Here is a 26,144-nt window from a genome sequence, read left to right on the forward strand (position 1 = left end):
TCTTCTCAGTGGAATATATATTTTTTGGAAGTTGTAAAATAATTCCTTAAATGTACACTACTGATCATATATCGTCTTACCCTTTAATCTATTTTCCCAATCCACTCTACTCAATTCCGCTCTCATACCTTCATAGTCTCCTTTATTCAAGCTTAGCGCACTTGTTTGAGATCCAACCTTCTCACCCTCTAATTGAATATGGAATTCAACCATGTTATGGTCACTCAAGGAGGCTGAAGGGATGTAACCTGTCACCCCTGATCCTCTCTAACTTTTACCGCTGCACAATAGAGAGCATCCTGACGAACTGTATCACAATATGGTATGGCAGCTGTAGCTACTATGACCGGAAAGCCCTGCAGCGGGTAGTCAAAACTGCCCAACGCATTACCGGCACCCGGCTACCGACCATAGAGCACATATACCAGAAACGCTGTTTACGGAGGTCACGGTCCATCATCAAAGACCCTACCCACCCCAGCCACAGTTACATACTGCTCAAGAAACCCATCCCTAATACACTCAATGAACTCATCCTCAAGGCAGCCCTGCCCAATTTGATTTGTCCAATTAATATGATAGTTAAAATCCCCCATAATTATAGATGCTCCCTTATTACAAGCCTCAACTATTTCCTGATTGATACTCCGTCCAACAGAGTTGCAACTGTCCGGAGGCCTATAGACTACGCCCACTAGTGTTTTTTTCCCCTTATTAAGTACAATAGCAAGGAAGTTACGCTAAACCTTTATAAATCACTGGTTAAACCTCACCTGGCGTATTGTGTCCAATTCTGGGCATCAAACTTCAGGAAGGGCGTGAAGGCCTTGGAGAGGGTGCAGAAGAGATTTACTAGAATGGTACCAGGGATGAAGGATTTCAGTTAGATGGAGAGACTAGAGAAGCTGGGGTCATTTCTCCTTAGAGCAGAGCAGAGAAGAGAAGATTAAGAGGAGATTTGAAAGAGACCTTCAAAATCATGAAGGGTTTTGATAGAGTAAATAAGAAACTGTTTCCACTGTCAGGAGGGTTGGTAACCAGATTTAAGGTAATTGGCAAAAGAGCTAGAGGTGAGATGAGGAGAAATAATGAATGCAATCAGCCTCCCCCATGGGGAAAAGCAATTCAAGTGGCAATAGCTAGAATGATGTGGAGATGCCGGTGTTGGACTGGGGTGGACAAATGTAGGAAGTCACACAACACCAGGTTATAGTCCAACAGCTTTATTTGAAATCACAAGCTTTCGGAGCGCTGCTCCTTTGCCTGACGAAGGAGCAGCACTCCGAAAGCTTGTGATTTCAAATAAAGCTGTTGGACTATAACTTGGTGTTGTGTGAATATCTAGAATGATACAGTACAGAAGGAGGCCATTCAGCCCATCGTGCCTGGGCTGGCTCTTTGAGAGAGCTATCCAATTAGGTCCACTCCCTGGTCTTTCCCCATAGCCTTGAAAATTTGCTTTTCAGGTATACATCCAAATCCCTTTTGAAAGTTACTACTGAATCTGCTCCCACCGCCCTTTCAGGCAGCGCATTCCAGATCACAACAACTCGCCGCGAAATGAACTTTCTCATCTCATCTCTCCTGTGGCTCTTTTGCCAATTATCATCAATATGCAGTCTTGCATGTCCACATAACACGCTGCCAAACAATCGTTTCTCAATGACAGGCATTTTTAATCACATTAAAACTATTTCTACCAAACAACAGTAAAGAGAAGCATGGACTGACCCCGTAAGCTCAGAGTTCTGCAAAAATAAGCCTCGAGTGGTCAACATGACGATTTTGGTTTCCTAAAAGTTTGACTTTTACAAACGTCAATAGTTCACTCCCACTCGCACAAAGGTAAAGAAGAATTCCACACACGTAGCAAATAACCTTTGAAAGTAACCCAAACTTTCCAACCAAACTGAGACCAACTTTTGCATAAAGATAAAAAAAACAGGAATTATCAAAACACTATACATGGGACTTTTCTGACATTAAAAACCACAACTACAAATATATTTTCACTGCAGCCAAACAGCAACTTGCTGCAGAATCCACTCATAATATAATGATTATGTAAAGGTAGAACATTTTCATTGATTTGCAAAAAGGAACACACCTGATCACTAAACTCTGAACGAAAGGTGAGCTGCCTAGATTGGCAAATACGACTTTACACATTCCTTGCAGGGTTACAACACTGAATGAACAGGATCCAAGTCCAGATCTTCAATCACATTCATTCAGATCTCCAAAGGTTTTATTTAAAACAAGCTAAGAGGAAATTCTGAGGTATTTGCTTTACACAGCAATAGAAAATATTTTGGTATCTGTTCTTTGTTGAACATGCTCTCACATGGGCAACAGCTGAGGCACTACAGCTTGCTTATGAGTACAGGAGGGTCGGTTAATGGATATGGTTTTTCACTTAAATTTACAACAAAACAAATAAATGACCCAGCTTCCTTTCTGGTGCAGCCTACACACCTGTAACATCATAACCTGTCTTTTCTCGGTTTGTTTATTTCTAGCATTTGCCGTTTGTCCACTTTGTAATAAAGTTGCTCAGTGGGTTGCATTCTCGCCTGTTGAGCCAGAAGGTTGTGGTTTTGAGTTCCACTTCAGAGACTTGAGCCCATAATCTCGGCTGACACTCCCAGTGCAGTACTGAGGGAGTGTCTTTTGGGTGAGGCGTTAAACCGAGGCCCGTTCTGCCCTCTGAGGTGGATGTAAAAGATCCACGGCATTATTTCGTACAACAGCAGGGGGGCTTTCCCCGGTGTCCTGGCAAATATTTATCCCTCAACTAACATTACTGAAACAGATTATCTGATCATTATCGCATTGCTGCTGTGCGCAAATTGACGGCCACATTTCCTACATTATAAAAGCGACACCACTTGAAAAAGCGCTTTGGATGTCCTGAGGTTATGAAAGGCGATATATAAATGCAAGTTTTCTTTTCTTTTACGTTCAGGAGGAGCAAGACCTTGAATCTGCTTTTACTATTTTGTCACAGGCTTCACGTTTGCTAAAATTGGAACTAGAATGTGGTTTAACGCAATCAACATTTCAATGCAGTTTCCAACTGACCCATGGTGGGCATTTTGTTGCTCTGTTTGATCCTCCTTATACATTTCTCAATCCAAGTCTGTTTGGAGGAAACTTTAAGATCAAACAAGTAGTGCATCCACAGCTCTCGAGGCAGAGCGTTGGTTTTCCAACCCCGAGGATCAGGGGTTTTGAATCCCAGCCTCAATCATTTGAACTTGGCTGACTTCCTTTGGCAAGAGTTTGCCAGCTCTTGGCCGAGCTAGTGGAAGGAACGCCGCACATTATCAAGCCACCGCACCTCAGAAAAGGGAGGACATGTTGGCAAAGGCCAGTCCTACCCCGCAGAAGCAGCTCTTTCATCAGTTGGTTGCGAAGTGAGGGTGTCAACAGCCAGAAATTAGTTTTCATCCAAGAAAGCCCAGCCCATCTGGCTAAAGGATAAACAGGCAGAAAGTGAGCTTTTTTCCCCCCAAAGCCGCTGAAGGTTGTGCCAACAAGCTACAAGATTCTAATTCTTCTCATTTGAGGGAGATTATTTCATTTATACTTGAGAAATCAGCAAGTAGAATCTGGCAGGTTAATGTTACACTGAGATTACAGGTTGTTTATCAGATTTGTTTTCAGAATATATACGGCATTTTGGGGAAAATACAAACTTAAATTTTTTTTAAAGCTTAAGATCAGTTGTGACTGTTCCCCCTGGCACTGTAGTCCTTGAAACTTTTGTTGGTATGGCTGCTGTATTTTGCAAGTCAAAAGTCAATACGGAAAGAACTAATCGAACTGAGAACTGACCAATAATTAATTGGAATTTCAAACAATATGCTAAATAGCCACGGTTAAAAGTTTTCATGGGAGAGAACTGAAATTAGAGGAATGTAATTAAACTGGTAGGTCAAACAGCTTATAACTCTCAAATTCTGCACAATGACTACCTGACCAGCAAGCTGTAGTGAATTTTGTGAGTCAGTGCTCCATCTTTAGCCCATAGATCCTGCTGTAAGACCAAGCTGTAGTCAATGAGTGTCTGCCATTTATTGCCCATAGACCATAGCGCAAATCAATGGCCCAGAAATTCGGGTCCCAACGCGCGAGTACGCACGGGGTACACACGCGTCGACCCAACCAAAGTGCCGGGTTCCTGCATGCACTGCGCATGCGTGGGAAACCGGCACTTCCGTTCCCCTGAAAGAAGGGGTTCAGAGGTCGAACGCGTGCGCCGGGGAGGCAGCGCGTGCGCATGGAACTTACGGTTTTTTGCAGGTTTCTCCGGGAGGGTAAGTCTCCAGCAATTACACATGTAAAAAGCAGTCGCAAGGCCGGCTTTTAACAAGGTAAGTGGTGAATTAATTAAAATTAAAACATTTTTTCCACAGGTTTATTATTTTTAAATACTTTAAAGAAAGGTAAGTTTATTTTTAGCCCCGTTAGAAAATGTAATTATTTTTTCAAAAGTTTAAATTATTGTTTAAAATAGGTATTTCATGTAATTTATAGTTATTTTTAAAAAGTGATTTTTAAAAATTTATTTGAAGTTTTAGTGACGTTTTGGGGCTTATAGTATTTATAGGTTAGACAGCATTTCTGTCAAACTTATGAATGAAGCATTCCCTGCTACCATTGGCTCTCCATGGCCCACGTGATCCCAGGGGACGCTTCGAACTAACTGCGCCCCTGGGATACGCAAGCACTGCGCGCCGGCAGTTGGAGGAGGCCCAGAATCGGAATCCCACACGGGCCCACAGCTCAACGGCCGGCGCGCTAGGTAAGTGCAGGTCGGGGGCTTGCACCCGCAGGAAGCCTCCGACCCGAATTTCTGGGCCAATGTGTTTTATGCTCCATCTGCCATCTATACCCTGCTGCAAAAGGTGTTCACGCTTCACCTATAGCCCCGCACACCACTAGTGTAAGGTAGAGCATAGATTTTATTTAATCTTCACTGTTCGCCGCTAAATTTCTCTGCGATCCTGTGGATCTAACAATTTGTCAACTGCGATCACCTTGGGTCAGCTGACTAATTCTGCACCATTACCAACAGGTAAATCTGCTCACACGCTCATTATAAAAGTGAGCTGATTATTATATAATTTACTGTGCAACATTTCACTCTTGTGGTACTGAACTACCAGAACACTTGCTGAACACTCCTGCCAGCGCCACTCAGATTCTTAAGAACACAGAAGAACATAAGAATTAGGAGCAGGAGTAGGCCACACGGCCCCTCGAGCCTGCTCCGCCATTCAATAAGAACATGGCTGGTCTTCTGCAGCCACTCCACTTCCCTGCCCTTTTTCCATATCCCTTGATTCCCCTAGAGTCCAAAAATCTATCTATCTCAGCCTTGAATGTACTCAACAATTCAGCATCCACAGTCCTCTGGGGTAGAAAATTCCAGAGATTCACAACCCTCTGAGTGAAGAAATTCCTCCTCATCTCTGTCTTAAATGGCCGACCCCTTATCCTGAGACTATGCCTCCTAGTTTTAGACACTCCAGCCAGGGGAAACAACCTCTCAGCATCTACCCTGTCAATGCCCTTCAAAATCTTGTATGTTTCAATGAGATCACCTCTCATTCTTCTAAACTCTAGAGAGTATAGGCCCATTCTACACAATCTCTCATAGGACAGCCCCCTCATCCCAGGAATCAATCTAGTGAACCTTTGTTGCACCACCTCCTTTAAGAACATAAGAAATAGGAGCTGGAGTAAGCCACTTGGCCCTTCATGGCTGATCTTCTACCTCATCTCCACTTTCCTGAACTATCCCCCGTATCCCTCGATTCCCTTAATATTCAAAAATCTATCGATCTCTGTCTTGAATATACTCAACGACTGAGCCTCCACAGCCCTCTGGGGGAGAGAATTCCAAAGATTCACCACCCTCTGAGTGAAGAAATTTCTCCTCATCTCAGTCCTAAATGGCCGACCCCTTATCCTGAGACAATGCCCTCCAGTTCTAGTCTTCTCTTGATAGACCAATGATGCCTAAAGAAAATGCAGTGCATGTTACAACAGACTATACTAGGAACACAGTCCTGACTCACTGCACACAGAAAACCAGGAAATACATTTTTCCAGAGATGAGTGAAATAATTTTTCCTTTTTTGTTTCGTTTGCAACCACAGGCAGGTATGGTCCCTGGAAAATCCCAGATACACTAGAAGCTATTAGGAAGTTTTTCAAATTTAATGCAAAACCACACAATACAACAGATTGCACCAAAGGGAATGTACCTCATCAAAGAGAGTTTCTGGTAAACAAATCAGACAAGAAAAGAACACCCATTTTCTGCTTTAAGTTCTTAGTGTCAGCCGTGGCTCAGTGGGCAGCATCCTCACCTGTGAGTCAGAAGTTTGTGGGTTCAAGTCCCACTCCAGCACAAAAATCCAGGCTGACACACCAGGCGGATTCATACTGTAGCTTGTACGTGCCTTCAAAAAGCAATCACCGGGTGCACAATCAGTCTGTAATCTAAGCAATCACAGTGATTCCCGTGTTAAGGAATTCATGTGCTGCAAAGAGATTCCCCCTGTCCGGTGTCACTCCGTCTGTCTCCTGCTCTGAAACCGATGACTTGGAACTAGATTATCTTATTGACAAAATATCCCTGCAGCGTCCAAACAGACCACAAGTCACTGGTTTGATTCCCAGTCTGTGCTGCATTAGCAAATCTCAGGCAGGGCAACATTTGGTACAACTGGCCTCAGAAACCTTGAAGTAGAAAATCAGTCACTTCTAATCAGTATATAGTGACTCCCGCTGGTGCGTGTGCATGTATACCTGTGTGTATATAAGTGTACGTACGTGCAAGAATGGATGGGGACCTTGGTCAGGAACAGGACAAGGCTCCACTGCAATCCAAAGTGGATTAGCGTCCCAATACCCAAGAAGATTTTACATGAAGAATAGCCACTTGAACAAGGTACTAGAGTTTAGTCAGCACTCGCAGAGTCATACCCCATCGAGGGTTAGTGCCTTCAGAAGAGAGGAGTAAAGTGGGAAGGAATAAGCTGCTGTATCTGGCAACCATTACTGTCTCATCTCGGCCTTTGGAAACATTTCAACACCTGACCTTCAGCGACGTATTGCTTCAATCCCAAATAGTGATTTTAGAAAACAAAATTGTGCAATCATAAAGCTGTATGGCAATTAAAGTGAAAGAGTATAAGGTGTCCATAAAATATCCAAGATTTAAACAGTAGTTTCCCATTTTCTCGCTCAGAAACGCTGCGTTCTGCTCAAACGCTCGTCCTACACACGTACTTTAGTGTGAAGTGAAATCTACGGGTTGCAGACGAGTGCACCAATCCTACTCGCGAAACACAGCAAACTGTGAAACATCATGCAAAGCACTCTAATCACTTGAAGCAAACTCAAAAGCACATATCCCATGGAACAGCAGCCCATCGCTATCAATGGATCTGAATGGCTACCTACAGAACCCATTCTGCTCCAGTGCTGGAGAGATAACTGGCTTATACTGAGCAACTGGTAACCGAGTCCGAGGAAATAGACAGCACGAGAGTTAGGAAAAGTCAAACCAGCGTGCCTACCTGTGCACGAATCAGAGCTTCAAAGCTTGGTTGAAAGTAATCAATGCGACTATTGTAAAACTTTGGCATCTCTTCAAGTAGCTGCTTGTTTTTGGCTTCAAAATCTTCGCGGACTGGCCTTAGCTCCTCTCTTGCCTAGAAAATAGAAACAAGCGAAGAAATGTGATCTTAGGGTTTTGTACCATATTTTAGACAGGCAATGAGGAACTAGAGCTGGAAACAGCTGTTAAGAGGGGAAACAATGGATTGGCCATTGCCGAGTTCAGCTGATCCTGACTGAAGTTTGAGACTAATTCTCAACATTTATTGCTAACACAATTGGGAAGATATTCAATCTGGTCGTGGAACTATATTTTAATCAATTAACAACCTGCACACAAATTATATTTTTATAGAACGACAAAAAGAGAGAATCAGCCGTAAGCAAAGACCGAAATATGCGAAGAAAGATACTTATGTACACTGCAAGAAGGATTCAACCAGCCAAAAATAATCAGTCCAAATGATTTAACCTTTTGAGGACCTCAACAGCATTTCAGATTGAGTGCTGCTGTCGGTTGTGTGAACTCTGCCCAAGTAAACTGCAGAATTAACTTGCTCTGAATCAGCACGAGAGATCTTTGCTTAGCTGCAATTAACCTGGATAAGTAGCCTCATGTGCAGTGAGGAAGAAAACTAAGATTAATTTTTTTGCTTCAAGAATACCATGTTAAAAATATTATTTTACATTATTATTGAACTGCAGTAGGTCAAATTTTAGTGTTTTACATAGCCATAGAGTCAAAACTGCACAGAAGGAAGCCATTCAGCCCATCGAGTCGGTGCCGGCTCTCTGTAGAGCAATCCAGTCAGTCCCATTCCCCCGCTCTATCCCCGTAGCCCTGCAAGTTTATTTCCCTCAAGTGCCTATCCAGTCTCCCCTTGAAAACATTGAGTGTCTCATGTTACATGAAAGAGGGATATGTCTTTTTAAACTGAAATTGCCACGATAGTTAGTGGGGCAAATGGCAGACTATGGTTCTTTTTACATAAGAACATAAGAAATAGGAGCAGGAGTCGACCATTTGGCCCCTCGAGCCTGCTCCACCACTCAATAAGGTTTTTTTGATTCACTTTTTTGTTACTCTCTCCCCTTTCCCGCTTCAAATATTTTGTCCTCTTCCTGTTTCCATTTGACCAACCCTTTCGGCTCCTCCAATGACTCCGCAAGCTTATCCAATGATCAGATATGCCAGGAAGGTGTCTGGTTCAATACCTGCTCTGTGCAGAGTTTGCTGATCTTGGCTGGGGCAGCAGTGCAGTGGATTCAGCGCCGTGGGTTAGGGCGAGGAATACACTGGCTCCAGTTCCTGATCACTATCCAGCAACCCGTGATGCGTGGACGTCAGGATTGGGCTCAGCCGTGTGGTTGGCCAAATGTCCTGTCAACGTTGTCAGTCAAAGCTGCTTTTCCCTTTATCTGATCCATGCTTGGAGAGGAAGGTTGAGTGAGCGAGAGGAGGGAGGAAAATCAATGGGGAAAAAAAAATCTGTTGCTGCTTTTTCTCCCCTCTCTCCTGTAGACCACAATTGGTTGGAGCGCTTCCTATTCTACAATCACTCTTTCTGGCTCACTTTGCATTGGAGAATAGGGTCCAAAGTGTGTATTTGAAATCTCGTCAACCCTTCCACATTCCTTACAAAAAATGCCAAGGAGAGTCTTGTTCCCACCTTACCTGGTGAAGCTTCACAAGCACAGGACCAGATTTCTCCTTCTCTTCATATTTTTCCACCTTGGACTGCAATCTTTTATAGTCCTGCAACGCCTGTTCGCGTCTCTTCACCGCCATGTTCAGACTTGGGAAAACGTTACTGAACCTTGATAACAACAGAAAACAAATGAGGAAAAGCTGCTAAAATGTCAGAGTTATGGACTCGAGCGTGGTACAGTCAGTTATAAAGCCCACCAGGCACTTGCACTCTGAGTCAGAAAGTTGTGGGGCAAAATCCAACTCCCAAGACAGGAGCTATCTACGTGCAGCACCAATGTAATGCTACACTGCCAGGGGTGTCATTTCTCACAAGAGATACGAAACCAAGGCCCCGTCTGCCTGTTTAGGTGGATGTAAAAATAGAATCATAGAATGGTTACAGCACAGTAGGAGGCCAATCGGCCCATCAAGCCCGTGCCGGCTCTCTGCAAAAGCACTTTAGCTCGTCCCACTCCCCTGCAAATGTTTTTCCTTCAGTTACTTGTCCAATTCCCTTTTGAAAGCTACCACTGAATCTGCCTCCACCACCCTTTCAGGCAGTGCATTCCAGATCCTAACCACTCACTGCATAAAAAAGTTTTTCTTCATGTCGCCTTTGGTTCTTCTGCCAATCACCTTAAATCTGTGTCCTCTGGTTCTCGACCCTTCTGCCAATGGAAACAGTTTCTCTCTATCTACTCTGTCCAGACCCCTCTTGATTTTGAACACTTCTATCAAATCTCCTCTCAACCTTCTCTGCTCTAAGGAGAACAACCCCAGCTTCTCCAGTCTATTCACGTAACTGAAGTCCCTCGTCCCTGGAATCATTCTCATAAATCTTTTCTGCACCCTCTCTAAGGCCTTCACATCCTTCCTAAAGTGCGGTGCCCAGAATTGGTCACAATACTCCAGTTGAGGCCGAACCAGTGTTTTATACAGGTTCATCATAATTTCAACGCTTTTGTACTCTATAGCTCTATCCATGAAGCCCAGGATCCTGTATGCTTTTTTAACTGCTTTCTCAATTATTGTTTCTAAAAGCTTCCCCACTGCCGAGGTTAAACTGACTGGCCTATAGTTGCTTGGTTTATCTTTACACCCTTTTTTGAACAAGGGTGTAACATTTGCAATTCTCCAGTCCTCTGGCACCACCCCTGTTTCTAAGGAGGATTGGAAGATTATGGCCAGTAACTCCGCGATTTCTTCCTTCACTTCCCTCAGCATCCTAGGAAGCACCCCATCTGGTCCTGGTGACTTATCTATTTTAATTACAGCCAGCCTTTCTGGTACCTCCTCCATATCAATTTTTATCCCATCCAGTATCTCAACTACCTCCTCTTTGACTGTGACTTTGGCAGCATCTTTTTCCTTAGTAAAGACAGATACAACGTACTCATTTAGTACCTCAGCCATGCCCTCTACCTCCATGCATAGGTCTCCATTTTGGTCCCTAATTGGCCCCACCCCTCCTCTTACTACCCGTTTACAGGAAACTTTGTTATATCCGGCACCGACAGGACCGAGCTGTTGCCGATCTATCAAAACTGCCGGACAGACAAAGTTAATGTTGAAGCATACGGAGATTATCTGACAACAAACACTGTTGCTTAGCAACAGCTTCAAACAGTCGGCCTGTACCTTGGAAGCATCTCTGTAGCTTAGCAACAGCTTCAGGGAGACCTTCCAAAGCCTGACTGTTGGGGGAAAAAAAGCCACAAGAAGAAAAACAACCTAACAGAACGGCTCCCGATTTCTGCCGGTAGATCAAGGTTCCCGGACATACAACCTCCGGATAAACCAAAGTCTCCTGTACTATTCATATGCCTAAAGACGACTTTTGGTTTCCCTTTTATGTTAGCTGCCAATCATTCTCATACAAAAGATCCCAAGGCACCATCCAAAGAAGAGCAAGTAGTTCTTCTCAAATTCTCACCACCATACTTCCTCAAACAACCACCAAAAAAGCCCCAAACTGATGGATCACTCATCTCACTTATTGTTTGTGGCTGTGTGTGAATAGTCTGTTGCAGTTGCCTATGTACCAACAGTGATTTGCACTTTTAAAGTACTTCATTGGATAGGAAGCACTTTTGGGACATTCAGATCAATTACTTGGTGACTAAGTCCGAACCAATATTCCACTGCTACTTAACATGACATAAGGATCAAAGGCGGGTAAATGGATTTGAGGTACAGGTCAGCCAAGATGAAGTTGAATTGCGAAACGGGCTCGAGGGGCTGAATGGCCATCGATGACAAGTTGGTGCTCCAACGTGTTCTGCCAGATACCATCTCCCCCTCTCAGAGATCGAGGATGATGCGAGGCAAATTGGTTCTACAAAATAGTTTTGCACATCATCTATAGAGGATGGTTTTGAAGCACAAGCGGTGCCGATGTTTAAGAGAGGATCTGTGAATAATGACCACTGGAAATGGATGTATTGGCACTTCTTTAAAAACTGCTGCAACTCTCCTTCATACACGTGTCTGTTCTAAGAAGGTTCCACACCGCACATGTTAACCCGTTCTTTTTTAGATGCTGACTGGCTTGCTGCATTTTCTATTTTCACTTCAGATTTCCAGGACCTGCGTAGCGTCTTCCTCGAGCATTCCCAGGTCAATGGCACGAGCGGCACAATGTTACCACAAAAAATGCACCTCAATGTTGAACCTATGCGAGGTCCCGCTTTCAGCAACAGTGCGACACACTGCTTTCGTACACGATCAGAGATCACAAGGGCCTCCACAAATCAATACAAAACTTGTTCAAATTCGGAGGAGCTTAACGCTCAACAGTTTCACTGCAGATGTATAAAAGCACATCATACAACACAAACTGGGCAGAGCTAACTGTTTCAGTGACCAATAGCAAATCTTTCAGTGCCAGACTCCAATCTTCTATGAACAGGAACAAAGTCCCTTTTACTGCTATGCTTTTGGCCTACACCAACTGCCATCATTCAAGTACTCATTTTGAGATTTTCTCTTTTAGTTAGAAACTTAAATTAAGCAAACTAACTATTTTTGTGCGGGGCTAAAGTGCTTGTTCTGAAACTGGAACCCAGATTCGTTTTATTTTGCCATTTGGCAGGGTGCCCTTTCGCTGCTTCCTCATTCCATGCTGTAGCCCTCAATTGGGAGGGACAGGACAGTTTGGGATGCTGGCTTCTGCCTCGCTATGAGCAGCAGCAGCTCAGAGGACGTGTCCTTTTGTCGGGGCAGGACAGGGGCTGCTAATTTGCCCTCCCACTGGAAATGGAGCGTTTCCCACTGCAGCACAAAGCTTCAAGTGCCAGGCAAAACTTACCCAGGCTGGGTCTCTTTCCTCTTGAAAAGAGAAGGCTGAGGGGTGACCAAAGAGAGGTCTTTAAAATTATGAAAGGTTTTGATGGAATCGAAACAGAGAGAATGTTTCCACTTGTGGGGAAGAGCAAAACTAGAGGCCATCAATACAAGCTAGTCACCAAGAAATCCAATAGGGAATTCAGAAGAAACTTCTTTACCCAGAGAGTGGTGAGAGTGTGGAACTTGCTATCACGGGGAGTGATTGAGGTGAATAGCATCGATCCATTTAAGGGGAGGCTAGTTAAGCACATGAGGAAGAAGGGAGTCGAGGGTTATTCTGATGGAGTTAGATGAGAAAGGATGGAGAAAGGCTCGAGTGGGGCATAAACACTGGCATGGACTGGTTGGGCCGAATGGCTGGTTTCTGTGCTGTACATTCTACATAATAAGGATGAATGTCAATCAAATCAAATCAACTTTTATTGTCATTGTTAGTGCACAAGTGCAGTACAACGAAATGTAGGCTTGCGGCTCCCGAGAGTGTACATTTAGATTAAGACATTTAAACATTCAACATACATTTGGCTTGTAATACATTAACATAACCATAATAAAGTGCATTGGCAGATGTGCAGGCTTTAGAGTTTATTTGTGGAGTTCAGTAGGATGACAGCCCTGGGAAAGAAGCTGTTCCTAAATCTGGTCGTACGGGTGCGAATGCATCTGTAGCGTCTCCCACATGGCAGGAGGGTGAATAAACTGTGGCTGGGGTGGGTAGGGTCTTTGATGATGGACCGTGACCTCCGTAAACAGCGTTTCTGGTATATGTGCTCTATGGTCGGTAGCTGGGTGCCGGTAATGCGTTGGGCAGTTTTGACTACCCGCTGCAGGGCTTTCCGGTCATAGTAGCTACAGCTGCCATACCATATTGTGATACAGTTCGTCAGGATGCTCTCTATTGTGCAGCGGTAAAAGTTAGAGAGGATCAGGGGTGACAGGTTACATCCCTTCAGCCTCCTTGAGTGACCATAACATGGTTGAATTCCATATTCAATTAGAGGGTGAGAAGGTTGGATCTCAAACAAGTGCGCTAAGCTTGAATAAAGGAGACTATGAAGGTATGAGAGCGGAATTGAGTAGAGTGGATTGGGAAAATAGATTAAAGGGTAAGACGATACATGATCAGTGGTGTACATTTAAGGAGTTATTTTACAACTTCCAAAAAATATATATTCCACTGAGAAGAAAAGGGTGTCAAAGAAAAGACAGCCATCCGTGGCTAAGTAAAGAAATTAAGGATAGTATTCGACTAAAAACAAGGGCATATAAGGTAGCCAAATCTAGTGGGAGGATAGAGGATTGGGAAAACTTTAAAAGACAGAAAAAAATAACAAAAAGATTGATTAAGGGAAGATAGATTATGAAAGTAAATTAGCAAAAAATATAAAAACAGATAGTAAGAGTTTTTATAGTTATATAAAAAGAAAAAGGGTGGCTAAAGTAAATGTTGGTCCCTTAGAGGATGAGACCGGGAAATTAATGGTGGGAAATATGGAGATGGCAAGAACACTGAATGAATATTTTGTATCAGTTTTTACAGTAGAAGACACTAAGAATATCCCAACACTGGACAAACAGGGGGCTATGGGGGGGGGGGGGGGGAGCTAAACACGATCAAAATCACAAAGGAAGTGGTACTCGGTAAAATAATGGGACTCAAGGCGGATAAATCACCTGGACCTGATGGCTTACATCCTAGGGTCTTGAGGGAAGTGGCGGTAGGGATTGTGGATGCATTGGTAATATTTTTCCAAAACTCCCTGGACTTGGCAAAGGTCCCGGCAGACTGGAAAACTGCTAATGTAATACCCTTATTTAAAAAGGGCAGTAGACAGAAGGCTGGAAACTATAGACCGGTTAGCCTAACATCTGTGGTAGGTAAAATTTTGGAGTCCATTATTAAGGAGACAGTAACAGGACATTTGGATAATCATAATTTAATAGGACAAAGTCAGCATGGTTTTATGAAGGGGAAGTCATGTTTGACAAATTTGCTGGAGTTCTTTGAGGAAGTAACATATAGGGTGAATAAAGGGGAACCAGTGGACGTAGTGTATTTAGACTTCCAAAAGGCATTTGACAAGGTGCCACACAAAAGATTATTGCTTAAGATAAAAAATCACGGGATTGGGGGTAATATTCTGGCATGGATAGAGGATTGGCTATCTAACAGAAGGCAGAGAGTTGGGATAAATGGTTCATTCTCAGACTGGCAATCAGTAACTAGTGGTGTTCCGCAGGGGTCAGTGCTGGGTCCCCAACTCTTTACAATCTGTATTAATGATTTGGAGGAGGGGACCGAGTGTAACATATCAAAGTTTGCAGATGATACTAAGATGGGAGGGAAAGTAGTGAGTGAGGAGGACATAAAAAACCTGCAAGAGGACATAGACAGGCTAAGTAAGTGGGCAGGGATTTGGCAGATGGAATACAATACTGGAAAGTGTGAGGTTATGCACTTTGGCAGGAAAAATCGTAGAGCAAGTTATTATCTTAATGGCAAGAAACTGGAAAGTACTGAAGTACAAAGGGATCTGGGGGTCCTGGTGCACGAAACTCAAAAGGTTAGTATGCAAGTGCAGCAAGTGATTAAGAAGGCCAATGGAATGTTGGCTTTCATTGCTAGGGGGATAGAATATAAAAATAGGGAGGTATTGCTTCAGTTGTACAAGGTATTGGTGAGACCGCACCTGGAATACTGCGTACAGTTTTGGTGTCCATACTTAAGAATGGACATACTTGCTCTCGAGTCAGTACAAAGAAGGTTCACTCGGTTAATCCCGGGGATGGACATATGAGGAGAGGTTGAGTAGATTGGGACTCTACTCATTGGAGTTCAGAAGAATGAGAGGCGATCTTATTGAAACATATAAGATTGTGAAGGGGTTGGATCGGGTGGATGCGGGGAGGATGTTCCCGATGATGGGTGAAACTAGAACTAGGGGGCATAGTCTTAGAATAAGGGGCTGCTCTTTCAAAACTGAGATGAGGAGGAACTACTTCACTCAGAGGGTGGTAGGTCCATGGAATATGCTGCCCCAAAAAGCTGTAGAAGCTACATCATTACATAAATTTAAAACAGAAATAGACAGTTTCCTAGAAGTAAAGGGAATTAAGGGTTACGGGGAGCGGGCAGGAATTTGGACATGAGTCTAGGTTCGGATCGGACATGGCCCTGTGGGTAGCGGAGCGGGCCCAGGGGCCGTGTAGCCTGATCCTGCTGCTATTTCGTGTGTCTAATTCTGTTAGATTCAGGAGATGGTTCTGTGATAGTAGATTGGCGGTTAGGATCAGATCAGCCATGATCTTATTGAATGGCGGAGCAGGCTCGAGGGGCCGATTGGCCTACTCCTGCTCCTATTTCTTATGTTCTTATGTTCTTAGGAAATATAGGCACTGCTGGGCCTTCTTCACCAGAGAGGAGGTATTGAGGGACCAGGAGGGGTCTTCCGTGATGTGGACTCCGAGGAACTTAAAGCTGTCCACCCTTTCCACCACAGCCCCATTGATGTGGATGGGGGGGGTGACTTCGCCTTTAGACTTCCTGAAGTCCACAATGATTTCTTTGGTTTTCTTGATGTTGAGGGCCAGGTTGTTATCGGCGCACCACTTCACGAGATGCTGGACCTCCTCCCTGTAGGCTGACTCATCGTTGTTGGTGATCTGGCCTACTACCGTGGCATCATCCGCAAACTTGATGATGGTGTTGGAACCATGAACAGCCACACAGTCGTGGGTGAAGAGGGGGCTCAGCACACATCCTTGTGGGGCCCCCGTGTTCAGGGTCGGGAGGGGGGGGGGGGGGGGGAGGGGGGGGGAGAGGTGTGGTTACCTAATTTGACAGACTGGGGTCTGTTTGTTAGGAAGTCCAGGGTCCAGTTGCAGAGGGAAGTGTTCAGGCCAAGAGTTTGGAAGCCAGCTTGTTGGGGACGATAGTGTTGAATGCTGAGCTGTAGTCTATGAACAGCATTCTGATGTAGGTCTCTTTGCCATCTAGGTGATTCAGTGCCGAGTGTAGAGCAGTTGTGATTGCATCCTCCGTTGATCTGTTTGCACGATCGGCAAACTGGTGTTGGTCAAGAGAGGCGGGAACACTGGCTTTGATGTGAGCCAGGACCAGTCTCTCTCAACACTTCATTATGATGGGTGTGAGTGCGACAGGTCGATAGTCGTTCAGGCACGTCACAGCCGTTTGTTTTGGCACAGGAATAATGGTAGCGGTCTTGAAGCATGTAGGGACTACTGGGATGGAGCCTGGAAGCTGAACCATGACGAGAAAATATAAGATAGCGAGGAGTGACTAACCACACTGGAACTCTTTCCACTGGTGCGGAGAAGGCCGAGAGGGGAGACTTAGTCAAGCTTTTTTTTTTAAAGTTAGAAGGGTTTGGATAAGATCACTAAGGAAATACTACTTCCTCTGACTGGAGAGTCAATGATGAGGGGTCAGTAATTTATGATTGTAACAAGGGAGAGTGAGGAGAGGTGTGAGGAGATATTCCTTTATACAGAGGGTTGTTGGAACACGTATTGCTTTGCCACAAGGAGCAGTTCAAGCAAAGACCATTGCATCTTATGAAGGAAAAATGGATAAATATTTGAATCAGTGGAAGATCCTGGGCTACAGGGAAGAGACTGGGACAGTGGGGTTCATTTTGCATTGCTCTGGCAAACAGCTGGCACAGACATGATGGGCCAAATGGCCTCCTTCTGTGCTGTAATCATTCTATTGCTGGTCTCTCTACACCAGAGCTTGTTGGCTGCTGGGCACCTGTGGGAATAGTCGGTAGCCTGCTGAAATGTACAGTGGCTGCTGCTGCAAGCAGTTTCTTTTTGGAGTTTATACCCGTCTTTTCTCACCTGCATACCACAGTTAGTGGAACTATCAAAAAAAAAGTGGACCAATTCACCAGCTTGGTGTGGGTCTATTCGCATCTCATTTAAAAGGCGAGCAATGCCCAACTGTAAAGAACACGTCCCAAACAAGCACTGGTGGACCCGGCTCTTAATTAGGGCAATTCTTTCAACAAAGGTATGTGGTGAGCAACTCCCAATGAGATCTCTTCATCTGCACGTTATACGGTGATATTCCTAGCAGGATAGGGAATCTCATTTTGTTGAAGTGCTGGGATTGGACATTCGTTTCCACCAGTAGGTGTCGTACTGTCAGTTCAAAAGACTTTCCTTGCCAAAGAAAATCTCAAAAATCGGAATTATACAGAATGACGTAGAAGTTACAGCACAGAACAAGGCCATTGGGCCTAACTGGTCCATGCCAGTGTTTATTCTCCACACGAGCCCCCTCCCACCCTACTTCATCTCACCCAATCAGCATAACATCGGAACAGGAGGCCATTCAGCCCCTCAAGCCTACTCCACCATTCAATTAGATCATGGCTGATGTATATCTCAACTCCATTTTCCCGCCTTGGTTCCATATCCTTACCTAGCAAAAATGATCAATCTCAGTTTTTAAATTTATGATTGACCCCCAGCCTCAACGACATCACCCTTGTTCGGCCTTGCTCTAATTTTATAATTTTATGCGCAATGGTCCATGCCAGTGTTTATTCTCCACACGAGCCCCCTCCCACCCTACTTCATCTCACCCAATCAGCATAACATCGGAACAGGAGGCCATTCAGCCCCTCAAGCCTACTCCACCATTCAATTAGATCATGGCTGATGTATATCTCAACTCCATTTTCCCGCCTTGGTTCCATATCCTTACCTAGCAAAAATGATCAATCTCAGTTTTTAAATTTATGATTGACCCCCAGCCTCAACGACATCACCCTTGTTCGGCCTTGCTCTAATTTTATAATTTTATGCGCATTCTTTGGGGAAAGTGAACCAGACAGTAAAAAAAAGTGAGAGAATACAAGTAGCATCCTTCATGTAAGTGAGAGATAAAGAGTAAGTGAGATTAAAATTGAGGGAACAATGTTGTGTTGTGGCAGAAATTGTGAATATTCATTGTCACCAGCGGAAGAAAAAACGATAGGATGAGGCCCAGTCAGAAAGATATGGAAACATTCAAGACTTGCCCTACAAAGATGACAGCATGTGTATCTACAGAATGCCAAGGCTGGGGATAAAAAAATGATTGCTGGAAGGACAGCAGTGGGAGAAATGGCTCAGGCACAATAAATGAACGTGGGATTGTTGTGCAGTTCTGCTCAGTGTACAACCTTGTGGTGGAAGGTACACTTCATGCACGCAAGGATATCCGTAAAGGAGTCAGGGAGATCCACAGATGACAGTACGAAGAAGCAGTTTGATTACACTGCAATCAACAGGGAATGGGAAAGTACAATAAATATCAGACTGTACAGAGATGCATATTTAGGAAGTTACCAATATTTACTAACCTCCAAACTCAAAAGCAAGACTGAAGTGTATGGAAACAGAGAAGCCAGGGAAGGAGAGCAAGCAGCAGGTTGGGTGGATTTCAATGCAATAACATTTCTCTCAGTCAGAGATGGGCAAAAGGTCACTTTCTAACAAAGTCAAGAATGGATTTACCTTCAACCACAGAATGAGAGCAGGAGCAAACAGTGGGTCAAACTTCCTGATGAAGAAGCCAGAAACAAGCCAAAGGCTGAAAAGGCGCAGGGAGTTGGCAAAACAGTAGCACAAAAAAAAATCAAGAATCGTGGAGATAAAATACAACGCACTCATCAAATATCTATGGATGCAGGAAAAAGAAAATGAAGGACAATTAGTCTTTGAACAGAGCTACCAAAAAGTGACAACTCTCAGACTGTTTATCTACTCTGATCACTGAAACTTGTCTGCCGACAAAGGCCAGAGAAGAAACTTGACTCCATCAACATCAAAGATACTTGAGATCAGCGGGACAGATAAGGTGAAGAAAAAGATAGCCAGAAAAGAAACCCTGCAACAGCTAGTAAGCCCACGTGTGGACAAAAGCACTTCAGGTGGCTCAGTCGTGCTCAGAATGCAAGACTCCGGAATATTGTGCCAAACATCAAAATTGGCAGCTGAATGGAAAAAGGAAACGTGGAAGAACAAAGACCCAGCAAAGCCATGTAGAAAAGGGCCTTCCAGAAGCTGGCAACATGCGCGATAACTAGTCAAAACACAGGAATGTGGCAACAGGAGTAGGCCGTTCAGCCCCTCGAGCCTGTTCCGCCATTCAGTTAGACCATGGCTCATCTGTATCTCAACTCCATTTACCCGCCTTGGTTCCAAAAGCAGAGCGGAGTGGGAAAGGCCAGCATTGGGTGTGTGTACCCAGTGCACTGAAGGGCCTATAGATGGCTGGGTCATTACAAGAACCATTTTTTTTTAATGTTTGCAGAAATTTTACAGCATTCAAAAGAAGGCTTTTATTCATTAAGGTTCCTGGTCCAGGACCAGCATAAATCAAAAAAGTGGTTTGTGTCCAGCACTACTGGCTCCCAAACCTAAAACCATCCCACACCCTCGGGAGTTCATGACTGCCTGTGTAACCAAGGTTTCCAAGCAACTTGACTTAAACATCATCTTTACATTTTAAACCAATCACAAACAAATGCTACGTTTTACACGTATAAACAGAAGATGAGAGAGCTGTATGACAGGTATGTGTGTGTGGTTAGAGAAATATTACACGTGTGTGTGAAAAACAAATAAAATTGCAACTCACAGCAAAAAAAAAATTATGGGGGATAGTCAATACTGAGGAGGACTGCAACAAATTACAAGAGGACATTAATAAACTTGCAGAATAGGCATATAATTGGCAAATGAATTTCAACATAGTTAAGTGTGAGGTATATCTTGGCAAGAAAAATAAGGAGGTCACAAATTACTTGGAAATTAAGAATCTAAATGGGGTAGAGGAGCAAAGGGATCTGGGAGTGCAAATACACAAATCACTAAAAGTAGCGACACAGGTTAGTTAATAAGGCCATAAAAAGCAAACAAAGCACCAGGGTTTATTTCTCGAGGGATAGAATTGAAAAGTAGAGAAATTATGCTAAACTTGTATCGAACCTTGGTTAGACCACACTTGGGAGTACTGTGAAGTTCTGGTCGCCATATTATAAAAAGGATATAGAGGCACTGGAGAGGTTGCAAAAAAGATTTATAAGGATGATACCAGAAATGTGAGGTTTTCCCTATCAGGAAAGGATGAACAGGCTGGGTCTCTTTTTCTCTTGAAAAGAGAAGGCGGAGGGGTGACCTAATAGAGGTCTTTAAAATGATGAAAGGTTTCGATAGAGTAGATACAGAGAGAATGTTCCACTTGTGGGGAAGAGCAAAACTAGAGGCCATCACAATCACAATGTTCTGATCCACTAACTGTTCAAATTCATTTTTGTGCTAAAAATGTCAAAATTATTCAATAATCAGAATTAAGCAACATAAATTATAAGGCTAGGGAAGAATTTAGTGCCCAGGAAAATTCAACTTCCCAGATAATTCAAAATAAGGGTCTTGGAATTAAGAGGAACAGACTGTACTGTGATTTCAGCTGCTGTAACAGTTAATGATCCACCTTTGCACCGTGAAGCAATCAGTCTTGATATTTTACTCTCATTAGCTTTTCTTGTCCATCCCCTGTTTAACATCAGCACAGCCAGTGTAGGTTGGAAAGTAGTAAATGGTTTCTGGCTTAAAGATTAAACCCCAACAAGCTATCTCTATTCACTATTTAATAAGTCAGAATACAATTTAGTTGATATTCGCTATATTGTCTACAATAAAGTGTGGGACTGAATTTCAGAGTAAAATGGGTTAAAGGGGTTCATCACACTGTCTTTTCTTTTAATTCTGCGATTAACATTTAACAGGAGTCGAATTTGGTGCTGAAGTTTCTGACTGGCTTCATCCAGAAACTGTGTCCACTACATTAATCTAAGCAGCAGGTTGCTAGCCCCACTAGCCTGAACCCACAGAGAGGAACTTGTGCCTCACTTGGGGGGGGGGGGGGGGGGGGGGGGAACCTGACAGAGGAGAGAGAGATGAAACAAATCTAAAAGTGAATAAAAACAAATTGTAACTTCAACATAATCAGTTTTTAAGGATAAAGCTACGCAAGACTAATGCCTTAGAAGTCGAAACAACTAAAGTGAGGCAAAATAGTGCCAAGTAAAGAAAGAACTTGCATTTTTACAGCTCCTTTCACAACCTCAGGATGTTCCAAAGCGCTTTTCAGCTAATGAACTACTTTTGAAGTGTAGTCACTGTTGTAATGTAGGAATCGCAGCAGCCATTTTGTGCACAACAATCTCCCACAAACAGCAATGAGATAAATGGCCAGATAATCTGTTTTTTTAATGATGTTGGTTGAGGGATAAATATTGGCCAGAACTCCCCTGCTTTTCTTCAGAAGATTGCAGTGGGATCTTTTACATCCACCTTCTATGAAAGGCAAGAATGAGAGCAGGATCAAACAGTGGGTCAAACTTCCAGTTAAGAAAGCCATAAACAAGACAAAGATTGAAAAGGCGAAGGGAGTTGATAAAACATTAGCACAAAAAAATTCAAGAGTCATGAAATACAAAGTACTCATCAAATATCTGTGCATGCAGGAAAAAGAAATTGAAAGAACTATTAGGGGGAAAAATTTGGTTGCTTTGCGCCCTGGGAGGGCACTAACGGGGCACAAAGCACCTAGCGCCTGGGCGCGGCGCCGCTAAAGCCGCCCGCGAAATTCAGCGGGAGGTTAGCGGTAGCTGGTAGCGCCCCGCGGCACAGCACCTCCGGCAATGACATCATCACCGTGCGCAGGGCCCAGCTCGCGCCCCGGCTGCAAACTTGGCTTGCGCCCCCTGACCTACAGCCGGCGCTATGCTATGTCCAACAGGGTTAGGGTGACTTTTTTGCAGCTGGGGCAGCACTAATTAAAGGGCAGGTGCCGGGCGGACATTTTTTATTGGGCCGCCTGCCAGCACCTGCCTCCTCTTGCGGGGTGCTGGCCGTGATCGGTCAGTCCAGCACTCCGAGTGCCAGGTTCTTTTGCCAGCAACCCGCTCCCCTGTGGTTCAGCAGAGCCCCGGTGCCCTCCCCTTTAATCAGGGGAGGGAGGTCTGCAGTACCGCGGCGCAATGTGCCAACGCGCGCGGCGCTGCTGCACGTAGCGCTGTGATATTCAATGGGAGCGCCCCAAGAGGGAGGGGTAGTGCTTCCAGTAGCGCCCCGCCTCCTGCTTGGGGCGTAACCATTCAATTTCGGGCACGGGGGCGCTAACCTTTTCCCCGGTGAAGTTATCGCCCCAAAGGGGGTGCGAGCAAATCTGCCCCCCTTAGCCTTTTAACAGAGCTACCAAAAACGATTGACCAGGACAGGCGTATGCCAGAGGTGACAACTTGGGATCCATCAGTAATGGGTTACAGGATGGCAGTGTTCATTCTGGGACAAGACCCAAGTGGAAAGGTGAAATAAATCCTGTTGCAATGCAATCGAAGGCACAACATTCAAGTTCATGCTGCCATTACATTATGCATTTTTTCCTCTGAGTCAGAAGGTTGTGGGCTCTCAGTCCCACTCCAGAGACGTGAGCACAAAAATCTCGGCTGAGGGAGTGTAAACTGTCGGAGGTGCAGTCTTTCGGATGTCATGTTAAACAGAGGCCCGTCTTCTCTCAGGTAGACGTAAAAGATCCCCTGGCACTATTTTGAAAAGCAGAGGAGTTATGCCCACTGTCCTGGCCAATATTTATCCCTCAATTAACATCACTAAAACAGATTATCTTCTCATTATCACATTGCTGTTTGTGGGAGCTTGCTGTGCACAAAATTTGCTGCCGCGTTTCCCACAATACAACAGTGACTACACTTCAAAAAGTTTGGCTGTAAAGCGCTTTGGGACGCCCTGAGGTCATGAAAGGCACTATATAAATGCAAGTCTTTCTTTTTGTTCTGTCTTTCTGGGTTTTGTATTTTAACTTGCGCTCGCCAAACTTCAGGGTCGAAAATCAGAACTAATGGTTCACGTTCAAACCTTAAAAAGCTATTTAAGTGATGTAAAAACAGCAAGCAAATGCTGTAGGGTCAGAACTGTTCGTAGTACTAAATCTTGGCAAGAACTCAGAAGAACAGTTTTATCAACACTACATAGCTTTTCTGAAATTCTCAGTAGCTGATCACACACCAATTTTAGCTGAAATCGGCAACACATCAAACTTCACTGGGTTCAATCCACTAATTCACCAATACTTAGCATTTTGAAATTCTTTCAAAGAAAATTCCCAGGAAAGTATTGAGAAATGCAACCAAATTATTCAGAAGAATTTGCAACCCTGCCTTCATTGACTAACAAGGAAAAAGCGTGGCTGTTAAATATTCAAGAGAGCAAACACCTGAGGCCACTCCCAGACCACTTCCGTGTGGAATTTGTTTTAAACAACACAGGATAATTCATCAGCGCTTTGTTGCCTGCAGTCAGGCAATAAAGCGTCCATCCAATAGTAATGATGTATTTACAGGGGTGGATTATGTAGTTCTTTCTGTAAAAATAAGTCAATTCCCAGCAAACTGATGATAATTCTAATGAGCAGAGGAGATATTATTTTGGATTACCTTTGCACAAGCTTAGTTGCTCTGTCCTCCTTTGGTGGAGCTGAGAGATTTGGGGAAAGTTTTCTCAAAGTGGCTCCTTGAAAGTTACTCAGCAATTGGCTTTCCGGCCCAAGATTTGTTTAGCTATGAACCATTATAACTAGTTTTTTTGTTGTTGAGAAAGTGATTTTCAAGTGTTTTTAAAAGGCCAAACATGACTCACTTCTGGAGGAACCGCACATGTTTTCAACCATACCAAGTGGGACAGGAGGCGAGTATGTCACAATTCTTGGAGTGGAGCTGGAGTTTGAAGTAAAAGGGTGATGAAATAAGCTGGTCTGCTGCCAAGCTATGATGACTGTCTCATTTTGTTTCCCTTCCCTGAATGAACCGAATACTCCAGGGCAGGCTCACAAAGAATGTGCTGCTAGTCTGTGCCGAGTAACCATAGGTTCGTAACACAGAAAGGAGTGGAAACTTTGGAGCAACAGCGATCCCACTATCTTGTGTATTCCTGTGCTACGGTGCTCAAAAATAACAGGCTGAGTGGGATCACTGAATGCCAAGTTCCTGCTCATGGATATATAACTTGTATTTATACAGCGCCTTTAACACAGTAAAATGTCCTACGGCACTTCACAGGAGTGTTATCAAACCGAGCCACATAAGGAGATATATGGGCGGACGACCAAAAGCTTGGTCAAAGAGGTAGGTTTTAAGGAGTGTCTTAAAGGAGGAAGGAGAGGTAGAGAGGTTTAGGGAGGGAACTTCAGAGCTCAGGGCGGAGCGATTAAAGCAAATAGAAAGCCATAGTTTGACAATATGCTACCCTCACAGCACCACGAGCCCCTAACATGCTGTGCCGCGAGTGCCAGATGAGTCGACACCCACATAGAATTACAACCTCAACTGTTCCACTGCGAGAAGAGCAGACACTTTTCGGAGGGCTAACTAGCTCTCAGAAGGAGTCTGAAAGCAGCCCACCAGCAACTGGTGCATGACACGGGGAGACCAGCGGGAAGTACTGGGGGTACAGCCGTGGCTCAGTGGGTAGCACTCTCGCCTCCGGGGCAGAAGGTTGTGGGTTCGAGTCCCATTCCAGAGACTTGAGCACTTAATCTAGGCTGACACTCTAGTGTAGTGCTGTGGGAGCGCCGCACTGTCGGAGGGGCCGTCTTTCGGATGAGACGTTAAACTGAGGCCCGTCTGCCCCCTCAGGTGGACGCAAAAGATCCAATGGCACTATTTCAAAGAAGAGCGGGGGAGTTCTTGGCCAACATTTGTTCCTCATACAACACCTGAAAACAGATTATCTAGTCATTATCACATTGGGAGCTTGCTGTGCGCAAATTGGCTGCCTCGTTTCCTACATTACAACAGTGACTATACTTCAAACAATACTTCATTGGTTGTAAAGCATTTTGGGACATCCTGAGATCATGAAAGGCACTATGGAAATACAAGTCTTGCTTTCTATAATTGTACATTAATTAAAAAAACACTATCTAATAAGTAGGATATCTTTACAAGTATATTACTTTGTTCGTAAATTTCCCATGACGCCACTCATGGTGAGTCAGAGGATTCACTGTTTTATTATAGGGCTGTTTATGCCACGTCGGGGTAATGTCAGGGACATGGATTTCTAGGACTGAATAATAAAAATTGTATTTCTACTGAATGGTATTCTGGAATTTTTACTGACCGCAGCCCAGTAAGACATCCAAAATAATGGCGGAACAAGTGATGGTAAACCGTGCCTTTGAGATTCTTCTTGCATGAGAGTTGCCAGTGATGGCATTGCCTGAGAGAATCGGTGTGCAGCCTCACCGCTGTTCTTGGGTTGACGTAGAATGTTGAGTTGAGCAGCTCCTGTGCTCGTCGGGAAAGCATGGAGGTCTGATTTGAATGCGAGGCTTTGGTGCTGCTCTGGTCATGGAGGAGGACTGAAACCTGACCACATC

At 44.2% G+C, this 26,144-nt stretch overlaps 1 protein-coding gene across 1 annotated transcript in view; it reads right to left on the reverse strand.

The window, feature by feature from the left end:
- Positions 1 to 26,144, reverse strand: part of bin3 (bridging integrator 3) — a 133,772-nt gene that overhangs the window by 28,843 nt on the left and 78,785 nt on the right. The window contains exons 7-8 of the mRNA XM_085970912.1: positions 9,311 to 9,452; positions 7,596 to 7,730 (exon numbers count right to left, since the gene is read on the reverse strand). Coding sequence (XP_085827038.1) covers positions 7,596 to 7,730; positions 9,311 to 9,452 — 277 coding nt within the window. The remainder of the gene's footprint in view (positions 1 to 7,595; positions 7,731 to 9,310; positions 9,453 to 26,144) is intronic.

This window comes from Somniosus microcephalus, chromosome 30, assembly GCF_052327205.1.
Source record: "Somniosus microcephalus isolate GS21.2 chromosome 30, FLI_Smic_1.0, whole genome shotgun sequence".
Lineage (NCBI taxonomy): Eukaryota > Metazoa > Chordata > Chondrichthyes > Squaliformes > Somniosidae > Somniosus > Somniosus microcephalus.